Consider the following 19,351-nt stretch of genomic DNA (forward strand, 5'->3'; position numbering starts at 1 on the left):
CACCCAGAAATAAATTGACCTCCAGCATTGTTCGCCGATTATGTGCCCTAGACTGTTCGAACTCGGATAATCTTTTCATAGCGAGAATGAAGAGGAACGACCTATAACTCTGTCTTTTCAAACACAGTGTCTGGATTCAACTCAGAACAAGTGCCCACTGAGATTCACAATGTCATGTAAATATGATTGATTTCAACAGAATCTCACATTGATCAGCGCCATTCCTACCCTTGGTGTAATTGACGAGAAACTGCGGTTACAACAATGTGAGATGTTTTCCACGTAAGAAAACAGAATAATTCAGTGGTCTTTGGCAGAGTGCAATTTCACAAAGAAACCCTAACCATGGCACTGCATCCCCAACCATCCGCGCCTTCGTATCAGAGTTATCATTGTCGATGGCAGCAATCCACTCTCTCCACAGAGAATGTGCCGCCGCTATTTGACTACAAGTCATATCAAGAGAATAGGAGAGAGCCCAGTTTCACCGATGCATGTGGTCAATGGACTGTTACAGCGCCGATTGATAGGGGACACATGGATGTGCCGTGCATAATGAATGCTCACTACGGCGAAAACTCTCATGACCAGATGGGGATGCAGCATCAATATTCTTCAAATCACATCTCTTCCACAAATAATCGTGATAATCACTACGGAAGCACTTCACTTAGGCCAGCAGTTGGGCCGCCGATGTACATGGCTGGAGGAGCGTATGACAACCCTTTGCACAAACAACAGCAAACTCGAGGTAAGGAAATTCTCGAATTGTTTAGTTTCCTATTCGATGTCACTGATCCAGTGAAAATGACATCGTTGTGGTAGCTGAGTTGCTTGTATGCTTTGCCTTTCCAGTAGACAGTTGGAGTTCGGCGACGCAACAGAATTCAGGGGTGTCGTCAGGGGAGGTGCAAGACCAGATGCATGTCCCATGGATCTCTATGGCATTCACCATAGCTCACACGGTTATTTTGATCGTAACAATGCACCAGAACGATTGCCCCTCTCACACACAAACGGCGTGTTTGAATCCATCCTTTCATAAGTTCGCAATGCAACCCTTCGACGAAAACCCTCTCCTGGGGCCCTCGGCAAAGACGCTGCTGTCGCTGGGAGCTTTAGAGTCGGACTTGATAACGAAATCACGCGAGGGCTGGCGCCTGCTCTCAGCAATGTGGCTGCACGCTGGGGTGTTGCATATCGCAGGAACTGCTTCAGGGATGCTTCTCCTTGGAATACCGCTTGAGCGCCAACTGGGATTTGTGAAGGTAGCCCATTCTGCTCCGCACTTTGCTCCATTCCTTTCTCCAGTCGAGAATGAACGTTTGAATCTAAATCGTTTGAGGTCCTGCCAATACTCAAATCTCACTTCATCAACTGATTGCTAAGCTTCTACCATTGATGTTGCTAACGATTCGCATGGAAACTGTATCTTGAAGGTTGGAGTCGTATACATTCTAAGTGGATTCCTGGGGAGCGTAATCTCAGCGTTAATGGTTCACGGGCGTGTATCGGTTGGGGCATCGGGTGCTTTCATGGGCTTGCTCGGCGCGACGCTGTCGTCCATCATCGTCAACTGGAAATCCTACCGACACCGGTCGAGGGCCTTAATGGGAGTCATGTTCTTCACTGCGTTAAATGCGGTCTTTGGACTCATGCCCCTCGCTGATAACTTCATGCACATAGGCGGAGCTGTAATGGGTTTCCTGATCGGAAACCTCTTCTTCATCAAGCAAAACTTCCGATGTTGGAAATCCTCCATGGTTTACGATCGGAATGACATGCTCGCAAAACGAAAAAACATAATTATACTTGATATCGTGTGGCTGCTCTCGATCGGCGCCTTAATTGCAGCCTCTACCATGGGCTTGTTTGCATTGTTCTCAGGTGTGCACTCAGCCATACCTTACATAAAGTTAGGAAGGAACATCTCATTGAAAAACCTGCTAAAAGTCGATTAAAGTCCGTCATTCACAAGTGCAAAGCAATGGAACTTACAGACTTCAGGGACGGATTTTTGTGCAGGAATGGAAATCAGTAATGGTTGCTCCTGGTGCCAATACCTCACGTGCGCTCCCAGCAAGTTCTGGAAGTGCTCTGGAGATCGCCACCTTGGCTGCAATCTTTCCTCGGTTGGATCAGGTTTGCGCGTAACTTGCGCTAGTGGTCAGTACTTCGACTATTCGACAGTGAGGTATGCAAACAAGCTCACTTCTGAGATACAAGGCTTATGCATTAAGGCTTGCGTTTGAGAATTGGATCAAACTGAAGAAAAAAAAGCGACTTAACGTGAGAAGTTGATCAGATCAAGAGAGTTTGTAAGTACTGTTCTTCAAATGGCAACGCTAGCCACTATAGCCACCAAACTCACAAGAGGGAAAAAAATTGCCCATTTCTGGGTGTCGAGGATATGCCCCATCGTCACCCTCATTTAATTATGATCAAATCAACCTGGTTGAGTCGATCTTTGATCGAATTTTGACCACGTGTGGCTGCATCATATTAATTGATAGTTGCAAGAAAGGGGCCAAAGGAGAAATAAGCACGTTTTTGTATCCTTGAATCATACAGCTCAGTAATCTAAGAGAATCAAGATGGAGTTATAAACTGCAGGTACAATTTTGTGATGAAATTGGTGCACTGCTTTAATTGCATGCGCACAGCTATGGACATACAGTGTGGTATGAGGAAGGGTATACATAGTAACAATCGATATGATGTGCTTGGATACCAAAAAAAAATTGTTCATTAATGACTCCAGGTAGGATGCAAGTTACACTAAATAAAGCTAAACTCGCTTTCGCATAATCTCAGAAGTCTTCAGCAGACCTGAACACATTTGTTTTAGGGCGCTTCTCTAGCGGGTAAACTAATCTTCAGCGATCCTGGCTCTCCTGGACTACAATGAGCTCGATTAGGTTCAATAACTCCTACGGATCCCAATTAATATATAATGAACTATACAGAAATCTGACATAACCTGTCGGGTAGGAGGAGTTCACTAAACAGCCTTGAGCTCCTCACACAGGACCCTACATTAAAACTACCTCGTATCAATTAAATATTTAAGAGAAAACTACTAGGATAAACGTACATAAAAACATCAGAATATACAGAACACATCCTTGCCAAGCGCTGGCATTTATCAATAGAGTTGTCAATACCTTAATTAATGATTGGCTATCATTTAGAATCCACCAGTTACCTGCTTTATAGTCCAGCCAAATTCTTCTAGACCCGTTACGATCTGGCAATCTGACTTCAATAAATAATCAAGCTTGAGGTTAAGTAATGAGCAGCTTGGAGATCCACTAGTAATCGTCCGTGAAAATCCGCCATGTTTTGCAGCAGCTTTCGATGGAACGTTCAACATGCTAAACACATATCGAAAATCAGGAACACACTTCCAGCTTCTAGTTTAAGGTATCGTTATCAACAGGTGCAATTAGAATCACACAGTGGTTGAGTTGTTAATGATGGCAAATCTCTCTAACTACACAATGACTACGTCCGGTACTTTTTGATTCTTTCACATCGTACATGTGAATCTTTGAGTGCCATGACGAGGGACTATTGATGCCAATTAGCAATGCCAAAAGTAGTTGATGGGAGGCTCACCAACAAATTGGTCGTTATGAACTCAGCTATCGAGACACTTCTGGCCCACGAGCCTTGGATACTCCCAAGGTGACATCGGTAATCATTTGCAATCCAGTATCTATTCTGCACACAACTATCTGTAAGCCCCAAAGACGAATGGACTCACTTGAGGCACGCATTTAATTGATTGTAGGGTCCTCCCCAGAAGTGGTAGACGAAGACATTCTGAAAGACCAGGCACTTACTTTAAAAGTTGATAATCTTACTGATGTTTCAACAGAGGAAGTGGAAATAACCTGATCATAACATCTCATTATTGAATAAGCTGCGAATATTGTTGACAGAAAAGTCCTTCAGTAGAAGCTCCTCAACATTCACTTTTGCATGCTTCGATAGCTTGCAAGCTTTCGTAAGTTTTTGACAGTTAACTGCTTCCACCTCAACAAAGAATTTCGCAATAACAGGTCGATGGTCTGAAAGCCTCGCTTCCACCATTGAGTAACTTAACTGCCTCAGTCCTTTTCCATACGACAATATTCGATCACACCTGGAGGCACACAAAATCCCTTAGTCAGTAAGCACATAGGTGACGATTTCATAACATCGCCAACTTACAACTGCCAAAGCTAAGGAAGAACAAAATCTGCAGCTTCAAACCATTCGAGCAGATCCATGAAGTTGGATATCAAGTATGTAACACTTTAATGGCAACATGGGCAATTATTAACAAGAATAACTGCCGGTAAATCAAAATAACAGAGGATAACGCAAAAATTGTTCAGCAAGCAAATACAAAACGATGATAACAGCCTTGATAATCGACAGCCTCTGATACCAAGTATGACTGTGTTACTCAGGAAAAAAATTAGCATTACTTCAAGGAAGTAGAGGCTGTCGTTACCATGCAGGCGTACGTCGCTTATCACCTTCGAAAGTATTTTCACCAAAATATTTATCAGATTCCTCAACAAACTTATAAGTAGGTGGAAAATTGATAACTTCCTCGTGCCAACCCTTGAAAACCCGCCCAGCATCTCTTTCTATGCTCAGCTGTAAACAACAGATTTGGAAATAAGTATCAATCAGAGGAAGCTACAAGTGCGACATTCAACAAGCTCCCGACAGCACTTACCATTAACCCCGCATGGTCACACAAACTGTATGATTTCAATAGCTAATGAAAGTAACCACCCTGTTTCTCGAACTAAAAAAAATGGCCTCACATTTTCGTGACCAATACCTGATCTCTAGGAAGAAGACTCTTCCAATCACATTGATTGACTAGAATCCATGTCTCCTTGTCGGGTAAGTCAATACGATAGTTCAGATCACCGAGCCATATGATTCGACTGCACAAATCATTTCGAGGACAACCACCAAGTTCAAGAATCAGATCCGATAAAACTGCAGGAATGCATACATAAATAGCATGACTACTCAATTCACCATACATGTTAGACTAAGCATTAAAACACAAGAAAGCTCAGCACCAATCTGCAATCGAATAGTCCAATTAAATTATTTAATTCATTGACATCAACCACTCGAAATGTCGAGGAAAACCTACGATATGGTGAAATGATTCTTACTCATGTGCCATGATTGTTTCTGGTAAATGTATCCCTGAAAGTTTGTCTAATCTAGGAAACGTGGTGCGACGAAGAACATCAGCAACATCAGCATTTCGACGAAACTCATCGCCTTCCTTCAGACCAGATGTAAGATGCGTACACACAAAACAGAAACTGGTTTGGTGAAGAGACATGCTGACCGAAACAGCACCCTGCATGGAACCTCTAGCCATCAGAATCCTGCAGGGCATCTATTTTCAAGGTAATAATTTCATAAAGATGCTTGTCAGTAGTTATGAGACGCTCATGAAGTGCATGACATGACTTGATTGAACAATATAGAAAACCAAACACTGAAAAGAGTGCCAAGATGTACCTTATTTCGGAGATAATTTAGAATTCCACATCCAACAACACTAACTTTGACGTTGTGTACATATCGCCGCAGGTCTGACCGCACCCAAATAGATATGAACACTCCAACCATCTGCTTGCTTGCAACTCGAAGGTATTTGTTACAAGAATGTGTTCTCAAGTTTCGTGAGGATTTCATCGATGACATTCTTCTAGTTACACCATTATCGGGCATGCTTGCCTCATATACCCAATCCTCTGCTACCCTCACATCCTTGATTGGAGCATGAACTTTATGAACAAATTTCCTTGCTTCTATTCTGTCTGATGGCCATTGACTATCGCTAGGGTTGGAAATTTTCGGAAGAAGCAAGGATGATTCTAAAGTTCCTTCTGTGGCGACAGTGGTCCTCAAGCTTTCAAAGTCGGAAACTTCGGAAGATGGACTAACAAATTCTTGTTCATCCCATGTTGGAGATGTGGGCGCACTGTGACTAGTCACGTGCTCCTCAAAGCATTTCACTCGATTGTTCAAAGCCTGACGAATTAAGCCATCCCATATGACAGTAGGCGCATCGTCTTCAATGCACAACACATTGCTGGCATTAAGTGGTACAATCTCTTGAAACCTGAGAATTTCCTCCATCCCAATCGTTAGTGAGCACCGTACTGTCTATTTCACGATAACAATGATAACATAATTAGTTAATATGATCCCCAAATAAGTATCTTTGGATCAATATCTGACTTAAAGATTTTCCCCACACATGAATAAACAAAGTAGCTACTCCTTTACCTCATGCAAGGTACACTGAGTACTCACCCTAGTACATAGATATCCGCAGGATCAGACGAATCTAAGAACCCATCTAGGTCGATATCATCTGGAGGAAGTAACCCTCCGACGTTCCAGGTTCCAACTGCAACTCTGCTCCATTCCATGAATACAAACACTAGTCAAGGGGGAAACGAACTGTAGTAAATTCACAAGTGGCTTCTCAAGGTCATGATGTCCTATCCCACATCAATAACCTGTTCAATCCTAGCAAAACCACTCAATTAGATCACCCGTAAAAAAATTCACGACTACGCTGTCGAAATAGCCTGGTTCGAAAAGAGAAAAAAAGCTCACTTGTAATCATTATTTTGAACAAAGCGCTCATGGAGAGTATCAGATTGCACTCGCGGAATCGGGTTGCTGTAGTTGATATCTGTAAGCAAAGAAAAAATCCACTTCACAAGTAGTGAATGCAAATGGAACCACGCCATACCAACTTCCAACGACACCACAGACTCGAATTTATCTTTCAAAAGGTTTTTAGAATCATGAGGATATAGCAATTTATAACTCAATCATCAATCTACAAATACTCCGTCCTAACAACCTTATTACTAAGTTCTTAAACCAGAATACACCTAATTCTCCAGCCACATGGATATACCCAACTGCCATAAAACTTTCTCTAAAGCCCACAAGGTTAATGTTTAAACCCACCTTATTAGACACATAAACAGATAACGACATAGTACAAAGTGAATAGAGGTCTTGGATGCATCTCAACTCTCTCTCCATTCACAAAACCAGCAAGCAAGAGAGAATACATTAAACAGAAGTAAGCTTACCATCGCTTTCTTCAAAGTCTTCTGACTCACTGAACCTCTCGGAATTCGAGTCACTGTCTCTGTTGAAGTCATCTCCGGTCTCTTGAAAGCTGATCCACTTCTTCAACAGTTGCCGAGGCCAGAACTGTAAAGAACAAAAACGTGTTAAGTGTGATACAGAAACACTACATCAACCCGCATTTTTCAGTTAGATCTACAAGAAAAATGTGAGGAAAAGGAAACGATTCGTGTGTATTGACAAACCTGCCCTCACAATTAATCATGCACCGAACACTTGGTTCACAGTTCAGAATCCGATGAACAACAGGGTAATTCATAACATAGAATTCATTATCAAAATTTGTGGCATCAGACTTCAGTAGGACATTGAGCGCTCAGCTAACACATGTCCTTCTTGCATGGTCACTAACCTCGCAGTCGCCTTTAACTCGTCAACTCTCGAGTCCTTCAAGAAGGCAAAGGACAAAGAACTCAAGGCAAGGCAGAGATCATCAACACGTCTAAAAGAAAAAGAGAGCTTAATCTGAGTCCAAAAACCTACTGCCTACCTCTGATTGCGTGCCCTGCATTGGATGAGATGCTAGAATCCCAATTTGAACCTGTGAAAACCACACCTGCATGACACAGGAAAACGACAGAAACGCATGAAATGAGAAACTACACAGCCTGCGCGGGCTAGCTTCAACAAAATTTCAATATGTCGCTGAACGGTCAACGAGACACCTTAATTTGATTGTGCGATGGAAAAAAAACAAGACTAACCGCGTATGCGCTCCATCGGAGACTATCCTACCGCAGTAAATTAAAAAAAGACCTACTAATGTGTGCCATGCATTCTTCAGAGAGAAAGACTTACAAGAACTAACCAATTAGAGAGAGTACGCAAGTCTCTTTCACAATTTCAGGCCGCTAAACTTGACAATTCGGAATTGCATTGAATAGGACATTAGATCAAATGTTAAGTACCTGGAACCAAATTACTGACACCACGCTCAGGAACTCAAAAGAATGTCAAATTCCCAAGTCGCTGCTGGAATAGCTCTTAATAGTTGCCTGAAATTGACTATTTTGTGATCATAATTTCCAGTACCAACTCGGAATTCTTGGTACATGGCAACATCTTTAAGACTAACGTACTTCTCCTTCGGCTTTCCAGTTTAAAGCAGACCTCCCAGCTCCACAAGGTGACTAACTGAAGTTCGCCAACCTATCCCACACTTCTTCAAGAGGCAAACTGAAATTCTCGGGAAGGTCCCTGGTGCTTCAACTTCAATTCACGTTACTAATGCCAGCCGTCTCTCTACCTACAACCAAGGACATAAGAGGAATTTTATGAAACCAATAGGTGAAATGCTTCACCATCACACAATCAAAATTAAGATCCCTTTGTTAAAAATTCCATACCAAATTTCTAGGATAAACCTGCACCAGTACACAAAAGTCGCATAGCTAAGATCTTTTTACGCAGCGAACACGGAGTGTGTAAAGCTCACAGGAAAAACAGCTAGAGTTCGCCTTCTAGAGGCCACGAAGGCAATCTGCAGAATCTACAAACAAAATGTCTTGCTACTACTGAAAATAAACCCCCGACGCGCAAAGCATGTTAAATTTTGAACACGCATCCACCGAGAGAAATTAGGAATCCCATATCATACTCCCTTGTTACAGCGATCCAGAAATCTAAAATCACTGGAAAATTCCTGCAAAACACCACCAGCAATCTCACTTTTCGCTTTCCATGTTTCTTACTACAGGTTCCTCCCTCGCGTCCATCAAGCGCACAACCAGTGGAACAACCATACCGGAGAACGCATACAAACTACTTCCACTACACCGGAGTCTAAAACAGAACCTCGTCACTGCAATCCAGAACACTAAATTCCACTCAAACAGTCCACACTGGCTCAAACACTGCCTCAAGCGCGCTACACCGGACTTGTCCAAGAAATCGTCCAATGGCTCACACCACCTGCCGTTCCTCAAAAAAAAAAAAAAAAAACAAAAAACAAAAAAAAACACTACCTTGTAACACGGCGCCAAACCTTCTTCTCAATCTAATGACCGAAAACGCCGCGTCAACAAAGGGCCGAAGCTGATGGACACGCCACTCCAATCCGGCAGTACTGAACTATACACAGGCACGATAGTGTCGCAAACCGCAACAGGAACTTCATTACACACCCCGGATCCGAGCGCAAGAGCATGAAAACAGAACAAATTAGTCCAAAACAACGCGTCGGAGCCGCAGATACCTTCATATCACATTCCCCAACTCCGCAACGATGAACCACACGTCCTGTGAGAGCAGCAATAGAAAAGGAACAGCAGCGCAGCAACGCTCTCGGAGGCAAAGGAAGTGACGAAGCAGTATTGCAGAGGAGACTGTAGCTATAAGTGAAGGCTAGATCTGAGCGCAGAGGAAGAAGAGCAAGAGGAAGAGATGGTGTAGGAGGAGGAGGAGCTAGCGTCCGCAACAGCCAAGCCAAGGGTGGCGAATGAGCAAAAGAGCGAGACATGACAGGACTGGATTCTTTTTCTTCCCTCAGCTGCCTGGATGCCCTCACTCCCTTTCTTTCCCTTCCGCAGCCTCTTTCTTCTCACTTTGTCTTCTTCTTCTTTCTGCCGTCTTTTCCAACTTGTTGTCTTCTGGAGCTTCAGCAGAGTTTAAGCGCAGCTGGAGTTCCATGTTCACTTTCACGCCGATGTTCTGTTCAATGGATTTGAAGTTGAATCTGAGACTGCAGGTCTCTCAGACTTTATCTTGACTTGTTTAATTGGAACTCTTTTTTCTTACCAGATGGAGAAAAATAAATGAATAAAAAGTGTATTTGTTGCATTGTGGTTAATAATGTGGATGAAATTTCTTCATGCGCCATCCCAGTTTCAGTATGATTTGTCAGATGCTGTTTGTGATGGATGGATGACTTTTCGCACACTCTAATAATTCTCTGTTTGTGGTTCCCTAATTTGGATCAGTGGCAGTAATGAAGCAGTGAAAGTAGATTGGGAGTTAAACAGGAAATTGAAGGTGTGTCTAAGTTGAGAATTTAAAGTAAAGGGTCGAGGCTGTATACTTGGAATTTGAGAACCATGCAAGATGAGGACCTATGGAGCTGGTTGTATGAAGATAAACGCATAATTAATTAACCACCAAAGCTTATCAACAAGCTCAAATTTGACAATAACCTTGTTGGTCAAGATGTGTTATCAAGGACACAAATGCAAGGTAACATGTATTATGTATTTATATGGATTTTAAGAATGTAACAAGGTGAGGCATTTGAATTGATTGAAAAATATGTGTAAGGATTAATTGGATGCAATTGAAGAAGGTTGAGCATGTGTGAGTTTGCATAAAGAACTATGTGTCATGCAATTTTTTTCTTTTCTTGAGATAAAAAAATGGGAAACAGAATCATGTTATTAAAGTTGTCATACTTGATTTATGATTTTCAGAATAGAAATTCTATAAGTAACTTAATATGTGTATAGATTTGAAATTTAAAAACTAAATAACTAAATAACCATCTCTAAACGTGCAACAACTTTTTTAGCAAAGAATCAATAAGGAGACACTATTATTTGAAACAAATTGAGGTGACTCATATTATTAATTACTATTTCCATGTTTGTAGAACTTACTAGTCATCTAAGATGGTTGCTAACCATGTGAGATAAATGTACACCCTATGCAATATATAAAAAGTAGTAATTTATGTTGTATTGATTCTCAAATTAAAATACTCATATTTCAATGAAGATCAGTATTTAATATAAAACACAGGTTTTTAAAAACTGGAAATCAACTGTAATGTATATTAATGCGGGGGGTATGAAAATACTTGATAAGTTATTTTGATCTGGAGTTCTCTTCATTCATAGTGCTAAACAACTATTTGAATGCTTTTTCTTCTTATTTTGAAACACATCAATTTTATAACGTTATAAATAGAAGGGGCATCAACATTCAAATTTATTCACATGCAGAAGATCAATCCAATCCCTAACCTTTAGTTTGGGTGCCTTTAATGCACAACTTCAATGACCTTTTCTCTTTCAACCAAAGTGTGTTACCACCCTTCTTGGCTGTTCATGACAACCCAAATCCTAATCAATAACAGGGCCCTGCCACATACACACACTCACAAAAGCACACTGCGCATTGATTATGGTGAACATCAACATGACTCCCAATCTCATCCAGCCCCACTTGCTTACCAGAATTTTGAATTCCCCCCCACTCCCAGCTCCCTTTTTGCAACCTCTCCATCTCACTTGAATGGGATGCGGCTCCCCACCAAGCCTACAAGAATGTTAGCAGTTGGGTAGGCTACACTTGGTGTCCCCCCTTCCCAATGCAGTGGCAGCTGCAATGGCAAGGAAGGAAACAAAGCAAGCAACAGACTGGAGGTTAGAGGATGAATCTGTGCTCTTTGTGAGAGACTTATTATTATTATTGTTATTATTTGTGTCGGTTTTTATTATCATTGGTGGATGTAGGGTCAGGTGCACTGCTTTTGCATGGCCCCACAAGGGCACACACTTACACACACACACTCACATCCTGTTCCTTTGTGAAAGCTCCCATTTCTATGAGGGGGAAGGGAGGAGGAGAGAAGAGTGTGCCTCAACCTGTGATGTCATTAAGATCCAGAATTTCAAGGCTAGATCAAGGCTTTCAATGAAGCCTTGGGTGGAATGGGAGATAATCTTTTTTTTATCTTCTCTTTTTGTTTTTGTTTTTTTTGCTTTAAGTGACAGTTTTTGCAGTTAAATTTAAAACTGACATGACTCTGTGGTGTATACATATATATATATATATATATATATGTATAGTTGGATAGTCCAATCAGAAGAAATGGAAATAGAAAGTTGTTGAAATGACCACTGAACTTTGGTGGATGGACAGCTTTTGTGAATATTTGGATTAAATAGTGCATGTACTTAGAACATAAACTTTGGGTGAAAAAACTCATTGCCCAAGCTGACTTCAATGGGTTAGTCTGCTAGAATCTTTGACAACTAAACAACGAGCTTGAATGTATTTGCATGATTGTTTTTAATTATACTTTTTCTATATTTTCCTTGTGTTAATTTTGTAATTCGGAATTGTAAGTAGCATACTTTTTGCATTACAGTCAGATCATTACAAAATAAGTTGATGATTTTCCATAAAAAAAAATGACTTTGATATTTTTAAAAGTAAGTAATTGTATAATTTTAATTCTTTTTCTTCAATTCTGAGTTTTAAATGAAAACTAATCTTTAAGTAAAATTTAAAAATAGATTAAATTAGTACTTTAAATTTGATGAAAAAATTGATAAGATTTTTGTGTATATATATACATGAATAATAGATCACTTGTGTATTCAAAACTATTTGCTATAAGAGTTGATAACATCACTTAAGGTATATGTATATGTATATATATATATATATATATATAACTTCAAAACAATAAAAGTAGCACTACCTAATTAAAGGTGGAAGTGTCAAAACTAACTTTACAAGTCTAAAATCGAATCAACAATAAGAAAAAAACAGTCAAACACTATGTTCAAAATTTTACTCAAAAAATAGAAATTCATATTTTTTCTAATGAAACGAAGATTTCAAGGACAATTTTGTTGCAACATTGTTAGGTGGTCTTGAACTGTGGTATTGAAACTTACCATGAATAGAAGGCATATTTCTTTAACAACACAAGCTGTTTTAATATTTATTTTTAATATATATCATGAAAATTCACATATTCATGTTTTAAAAAATAACATAATTTGATGCATGATTTTTTTCCAAAGAATCCTAAATAATTGATTAATGCAAGTGATGAATCATCACAAAATACTTGGAAGTATAAAAGAAAAAAAAAAAAAAAAAAAAGGAGAAGATGAAAATAAAAATAATGTGTACTGAATAAAAAATGGAACAATAACAAAAAATAAATAAGTATGTATGGTTATAAAAAATGTGAAATTCCACATTTAGCTACAATATTTACAGAAGCAATGTAAATAAGGAAGTATTTACTGCATAAAGAATAGTTTCTTAATATAAAAAGACACAAGGTTTGTGTGTGTGTGTGTGTGTGTGTACATGTTTAATTATTTTTGCATGTGTTGTGAGTTTAGCTTTGCAAAGTGATACCAACATATTTCAGAATTGTTAAAGTAAGTTCATGATCGAAATTCGTAAGCAAAGGAGCGGAGGGAAGAGCTGACTAGGATGCCAGCGAGGCAGAGTCATCGGAACACATGAGAGGCTGGGCAGAGTCCACGCTGGACCCAGGTGGGGGTGGGGAACCCTTCCAGCTGTCTTGACGAATCCAGCTCTGCTGTGATTAGGATTTTGAGTGGGTTTGGTGCCCGCCATAGTGGCAGTCCGTGGTGGCACTCCGACTCCAGGTTGGCATGCTCCCAGCCGGCTGTGAACCCGCAACCACCGCGTCCTCCTCCTTTCCAACACCCTTGAGAGCCAATGAACAGAGTTTCAAGTATTCATCATCCATCACAAGCTTTCATCGACTTGAAATATTGCCGACATTATATACATTCGACCAATATGGATTTTACGTTCATACTTGCTAAAATAAATCAAGTATTGTGAAATTTTTCACTTTGCACATTGTAATACATTTTTGACACTAATAAAAAAATGAGATTGCTAAATTTGATTGCTTTGTGAATATGTAATGAATTTTTAGTATGTTATTTATTCAAATACATATATATTTTTAAACGTGAAAATATTAATTAACTTAGAGACGGTAATAATACTCTTGTGCTAATAGTTCACAATCCGTTTTTTAAAACATGTGTCAATTTTTTGTAATATTTTAATTGTTATGCTATGCAAAAGTGAGACTTCTAAATACTTGAATAATCATCTACATGTGTGTCCAAATACAAAAAAAATATTTAAAGTAATATTCTTTTAAAATCAGTATTTTAAAAATAATTTTTATTCCAAATTTTGCTAAATCCAAATTCATGTGTAACCAGCTTAGCTATGTTTCTTATTTAAGCCAAAACTCCAGTAAACAAAAGAAAAATATTTTGCGGTTTTATATAAGACAATACTATAATTTAAATACTATACTTTGACCTGAGTTTATTTACTTTCTTGTACATTATAAATAACTAAATGTTTTTCTTCATCCAAGCTCAATCAAAATCAAAAACAAAATTACACAACAAGTCGTTGAATCCATACCCCAAAAAAACCTATCTCCAAAAAAAGATATACTCAGTTTTATTAAAAATATATGATACAAGTATTACTTTTTTTTATAAATTAACTTATTAGGACATTGTGCTAATATAAGATTTTAAGATTTATTAATATGCTTGATTCAAAAAATATTGCATTTTAAAGACATTCTGTAGCTGTTGGCAGTGTATGTACAACTAATCAAAAAGTGAAATTTTGATTGAAAATGGTTAAAAATACAATATTCATTGTAATTTTAGACGTATCCTTGAAATGAAATAGTTTTATGGTTTTTATGATAATATCTATATTTTTTTCTTTCAAAAATCCACAATTAGACCAATAGCAAGACTAATATTGAAAGAGTGCACAGTCTTCCAAATTTTAAAGGAAAAAACATAGTTTTAAATCAATTTTTTGTATTGCAATGGACATGAAAAGTAGTGGTCTATGTCACGAGAAAGAAGTGATGGTCCCCATACAAATGATCCATGTGAGCATGGATGTTAGTTGTTGTGATGTCTTCATCAAGTGGATGCTCCATCATGTAAACACATGTGATGTCTTTGTAACAAAACCCATAAAATAACCCAAATATATCTTTATTCACCTTGAGTTTCAAACACAAAAATGACAGTGATGTGACTTTGCTTGTGAAATTTGGGTGCAGTGGATAAACAATCCAACAACTAGTTTATGTCAAATCATGACTAGGAAACACAACTTTGCTGCAAACAAATGATTGGAGATTTTTCCAACATTTTTTTTATAGTGATATTAGAGGGAAGTGAACAAAAAATAAAATAAAATAAAAAATGTATCAATTTTAGTCTTCTAGACACTAAATATTTTGTATGAGAGGCTAAGAAAAAGACTGTAAATGGAGACTGTGATGGCATACCCAAATACCTATCAGAGGAACAAGTTGTTTTGTTGGGATATTGAGCCTTGGGATTACAATGTGCCTGATGTTTGGAGATCTTTACTTTTTAAAAATGTGACAAAAAAATGAAGGTGCAGTGTTGCATTTTGGAATACTGTGAGATTTTCTGTGTGTATTGGTGGTTTGATTTTATTTGTGGTTTCATGCACACTATTTGTAGTTTTAAATTTATTGGTAGACATCCTGGTTTTGATGTTCTGGTTCATTTCATTCATTATTGCATTTTAAAAATTAGTATTACATTGTAGCTGGGAATGCATGCTGATGTTTTTATATAAAACTGATAATAAGGGAATTATGAAGAAAGTTAAGATTAAAAAATCCTCACAAAAACAAAAAGGGATACAAAAGAAGAAGAAGAAAAAGAATGAGAGAGAGAGAGAGAGAGAGAGAGAAACAGTAGTTGGAATATTACATAATTTGTTTTATATTCATGTAAATATGCTAAAACTGTAGAGGCGTGTGGTTCTGTTTTGTTAAAAAATTTAAATTATAAAAGCATGAGTAGCATGGATTCATTTCATAAAAATCTGCTAAGAAACTTGTTGGAATTTAAGTTTAAGAAAATCTCTATTATTATTTTTAATTAATTGAATGCTTATCTTGAATGTATTATATAAATTTAAAGTCAATTGAACTGTTAGATTGAAGGATATGGGAAGTTAATTGGATTAAGGTCTTAAATATTTTGAATTTTAAGATTAGTGAGATTGTCTATAATCTTGAAAAATCCACTAGTTTGATTAAAGCAATTTTTTTTGAGAGTTTAGTAGGATTAGGATTTTACATTTTTGTCAATTTGGAGAGCAATTGAATTATTCAACATTGAGATATTGCTGCTAGAAGATCAACATGCAGGTTAGAGCAGGAGGATGGCTAATACTTGTGAATATTGGGAGCTCTTTTTCCCAATTAATAAGTTTGATTTCTATCATAATTTGTGTGCTTGTTTTTCACTTGAAAATTAAAATGTGAAAAAAAATTAATCAAAATCAAGAGTTTGATTAATAGTTATTGGAATATGAAAATTGACACATGGATTTAGTTAGGATTTTTTTAGGATTTCATTTACATTTTATTTGGATTTATTGGAATTTGGTTAGAGTTTACTTAGAGATTTTTTAGAGTGTTTTAGAATTAATTTAGAATCACATTAGAATTTGGTTAGGGCTTACTTAAGCTTTACTTAAGATTTGATTGTGGCTTATTTAGAATTTATTTTATTATTTCTTTAAATATCTCTTTAATATTTATTTGTTATTTCTTTAGAATCTTTGTTGTTGAAATTTGCAATTTACTATCCACAACCATGTTCTTAAATGCATTCTCAAGCAAGAAAATATAATACACAAATTTGACTAATTATATATCATATATTTATATTACAAAATCATCAAATTATTTTCAACTTATTTTTGAAATTTTATCAATAAATTCATTTTTCTTTAAAATTAAAATTTCACTTTATATTGACTCAAATAAAACTAAATTCAAAGTCAACATTTTTTAGTTAAAAATGTGTTTTTTAAAATTATAAAATGTTATATGAAATTTTAGCATAATATTATTTTGACATCAAGATATTAAGATAATGAAAAGTAAAAATAAAAAGAAGAAAAAATTTACTATAATGCTTATTTAAAAAATTATTTAATAGATTTAAATATAAAAAGTTTTTTTTTAAAAAAAATTATGTAGCTTTATACTAATATAAAAAATAATTTATAATACTATCTTTATATGATATTTAAAAATATATCTCATTATTCAAAAATATATTTATATTTTTTCAATTTTTAATTACAAAACTATCAAATTATCAACTTTCAAATTTTATCTTGATTGGTAAAATATCTACAAAAAAAAATACATTGTGAATTTTATATAAGAAATAGAAGGAAATTTATATCTTGTATTATGCTGATAATATTTATTGTTATTATAAATATCTAGCTCATATTTTCTTTGATCAAGGACCATATATGTTTTAGAACAATACTTGTGTTATAGCTACAATTAACATTAAGAAAATCGAAAAAACCTTCTGCTGTTAAATTATTATTATTTTAAAAATAAAATATAATTTATTTTTCAAAAAACTCAATTCTTTAATTTCTAATGATAATAATTATGTGTAATAAAAAATTTAAATTTAATGATCTTAATGAAAAACTTTACAAATGCTTAATGTAAAAGTTATACAACTATAAACATCTAACTAAAATACCTTTTGTCAGGTAGGTGTTTTTGGAGATATTAGATTTAAATAAAACTTGTTAGTTTATGGAGATATCAGAATAAATAAGAATAAAATCTAATATCTTCATAAACAAACAAGTTTTATTTGAAGTTGATATAATGTATCATTATTTTAATATTTTATCGGTAAGAGATTTAAATTTTAGTTATTTGAATATAATTTAATACGATATATATATTCCTTAGAAAAAACTTAGCTTATAAAGTCACTGCCAATTATCACTAATTTTATTTATTGAAATATATTTTAATTAAAAATTTGACAAAAAAAAATATCAAGAACTTCTAAAGAATCATAATTTCAAGAATTTCTTGGTTTGTATAAAAAAATGATAGATCCTTTATTAAATGTGGTGTTTCAACTTCCAATCCAATATGTTTAGATTGAAGAGAATAAATAGTTTGTCTTATCTTGCCCTACCAATAATAAAATTTATAGTTGTGCATTCAATCTACAACTCTTTACTTAAATGAATACTAGAAATTATATTTTTAGATTAAAAATACCATATTTGAGTAGACAATAGAAGTTAAGTAGCAAGATTTTTGAAAATTATTAGAGTGATTTAAAAAGCATAATCTATAAAGAAAACATATTTGTTGTGAAATAATTTTATAGTCTAATTAGTGAATTGACCTATAATTATTTTTTTACACTTAGATTAATAGAAAAGTATTCATCAAAAAATTTGACAAAATTAATAAGAAATTAATTCGAAATAATCTTTCTTCTATAAATCTTGTAGGACGAAAAATTAATTCTATGCTAGATCGATATTTCTTATTTAATTGATCTATACTTTGCTTCTATAAAGAAGCTTTATTTTATTTACTTATGTGGCTAAAAAGTGTTGCATTTAATATTTAAAAAAAAATATTGGTTTTCTTATTGATATTCATTATGCTTTATATCATGTTCAAAAGTTAAAATCCATTCTTTACAGATATTAAGATTTCCATCAAGTACATTCAATGGAAGATTGGTCCACCTTATTATCATAAAAATCAACTACTAATCTTTAAAAATCCCTTTGCTTGAAAAAAAAACCATATTTAATAAAGCTTTATCTTCATTTTTTTAACAATTTGTAAAATTTGATCATTATTAAAAATAAATGGTTTATGGACTATATAGGTAAAAAAATCAAATTCTTATTTAAAAATGAATTATGGAGTAAACTCCATAATAGAAGCTTAAGCTAAAAAAACTTAATTACATATAAAAAAATATGTTGGATTTTTTTTTTTAAAAAAAAATAGCTAAATATTTACAACATATTATTTTTTTATTTAAGAAATGGAATAAATTGTAGATGGAAAATTCTTATTATGCTCTAGTGTTGATAATTTTATTAAATAAAATTCTATAATTTCTAAATATAATAAGATCTTACTCAAAAGAATAAATGTTTAAGTTCTAATTATTGGCTTATTTATTTAATATAATTATATTTGATTCTTGGATATAAAGTGATACTTATTCTATTATATTTTAATCACTTTTCACATGTAAATACTTATAATAACCACTTTTAAATAAAATTGATACTATCTTATGATAAAGCTTCTTAAAAGCTTCATAGATGTGAATTTGATTTTATAAATAATATGAATAATTAATATATTAAAAAACTTAGCTACATGTTGCAAATAGTGACTACTTATTTTACAAGCTAGCTATGTGGTATAAATATTGGAAACTTATCTTGCAAGCTAGATATACATTCTATAAGTTGGATACTTATCAAATACCTTATAGTACCTTGCCAAATAGATCTTTAGTTAGATAAT

General features: G+C 35.4%; 3 protein-coding genes across 7 annotated transcripts; 1 reads left to right on the plus strand and 2 right to left on the minus strand.

The window, feature by feature from the left end:
- The first annotated feature begins 170 nt into the window (after window positions 1-170).
- Window positions 171-2,649, plus strand: LOC112295186 (RHOMBOID-like protein 6, mitochondrial). 2 transcript variants are annotated; one of them, XM_024546426.3, is made up of 4 exons: window positions 171-751; window positions 856-1,268; window positions 1,440-1,887; window positions 2,026-2,649. In XM_024546426.3, exons 1-4 carry the CDS (start codon window positions 346-348, stop codon window positions 2,250-2,252), a joined length of 1,494 nt encoding a protein of 497 aa, XP_024402194.2. In that variant the 5' UTR covers window positions 171-345; the 3' UTR covers window positions 2,253-2,649. The 2 variants fall into 2 exon arrangements, with proteins under 2 accessions (XP_024402194.2, XP_024402195.2); XM_024546427.3 differs by having other exon boundaries at window positions 859-1,268.
- Window positions 2,650-2,720: 71 nt separating this feature from the next.
- Window positions 2,721-8,452, minus strand: LOC112295185 (type I inositol polyphosphate 5-phosphatase 10). Of its 2 annotated transcripts, none has more exons than XM_024546424.3 (12): window positions 8,115-8,452; window positions 7,697-7,762; window positions 7,149-7,272; window positions 6,658-6,736; window positions 6,349-6,453; window positions 5,548-6,154; window positions 5,190-5,383; window positions 4,841-4,949; window positions 4,502-4,650; window positions 3,897-4,147; window positions 3,619-3,718; window positions 2,721-3,374 (listed from the first exon to the last, which is right to left on the minus strand). In XM_024546424.3, exons 2-10 carry the CDS (start codon window positions 7,715-7,717, stop codon window positions 3,901-3,903), a joined length of 1,635 nt encoding a protein of 544 aa, XP_024402192.1. In that variant the 5' UTR covers window positions 7,718-7,762; window positions 8,115-8,452; the 3' UTR covers window positions 2,721-3,374; window positions 3,619-3,718; window positions 3,897-3,900. The 2 variants fall into 2 exon arrangements, with proteins under 2 accessions (XP_024402192.1, XP_024402190.1); XM_024546422.3 differs by having other exon boundaries at window positions 3,619-3,723.
- On the minus strand, window positions 8,313-9,703 carry LOC141046492 (uncharacterized). 3 transcript variants are annotated; one of them, XM_090244520.1, is made up of 3 exons: window positions 9,401-9,703; window positions 9,171-9,276; window positions 8,313-8,452 (listed from the first exon to the last, which is right to left on the minus strand). In XM_090244520.1, exons 1-3 carry the CDS (start codon window positions 9,662-9,664, stop codon window positions 8,418-8,420), a joined length of 405 nt encoding a protein of 134 aa, XP_090100646.1. In that variant the 5' UTR covers window positions 9,665-9,703; the 3' UTR covers window positions 8,313-8,417. The 3 variants fall into 3 exon arrangements, with proteins under 3 accessions (XP_090100646.1, XP_073396826.1, XP_073396825.1); XM_073540724.2 differs by lacking the exon at window positions 8,313-8,452 and adding an exon at window positions 8,700-8,848; XM_073540725.2 differs by lacking the exons at window positions 8,313-8,452; window positions 9,171-9,276 and adding an exon at window positions 8,669-8,848.
- Window positions 9,704-19,351: the final 9,648 nt, after the last annotated feature.

This window comes from Physcomitrium patens, chromosome 18, assembly GCF_059467195.1.
Source record: "Physcomitrium patens ecotype Gransden chromosome 18, ASM5946719v1, whole genome shotgun sequence".
Classification (NCBI taxonomy): domain Eukaryota; kingdom Viridiplantae; phylum Streptophyta; class Bryopsida; order Funariales; family Funariaceae; genus Physcomitrium; species Physcomitrium patens.

Bases quoted from the DNA above. Each gene is read 5' to 3' on its own strand.
- LOC141046492 (XM_090244520.1), bottom strand. From the start codon at position 9,664: ATGTCTCGCTCTTTTGCTCATTCGCCACCCTTGGCTTGGCTGTTGCGG. The intron at 9,277-9,400 runs GTATCTGCGGCT...GCCTGTGTATAG, and splicing joins TTGGGGAATGTGATATGAAG to TTCAGTACTGCCGGATTGGA. The intron at 8,453-9,170 runs GTAGTGTTTTTT...CCTTGGTTGTAG, and splicing joins GTTTGGCGCCGTGTTACAAG to GTAGAGAGACGGCTGGCATT.
- LOC112295185 (XM_024546424.3), bottom strand. From the start codon at position 7,717: ATGCAGGGCACGCAATCAGAG. The intron at 6,155-6,348 runs GTGAGTACTCAG...GGAAATTCTCAG, and splicing joins GCGGATATCTATGTACTAGG to GTTTCAAGAGATTGTACCAC. The intron at 4,950-5,189 runs GTAAGAATCATT...TGATTTGTGCAG, and splicing joins GAAACAATCATGGCACATGA to TCGAATCATATGGCTCGGTG.
- LOC112295186 (XM_024546426.3), top strand. From the start codon at position 346: ATGGCACTGCATCCCCAACCATCCGCGCCTTCGTATCAGAGTTATCAT. The intron at 1,269-1,439 runs GTAGCCCATTCT...TGTATCTTGAAG, and splicing joins GCCAACTGGGATTTGTGAAG to GTTGGAGTCGTATACATTCT. The intron at 1,888-2,025 runs GTGTGCACTCAG...ATTTTTGTGCAG, and splicing joins CTTGTTTGCATTGTTCTCAG to GAATGGAAATCAGTAATGGT.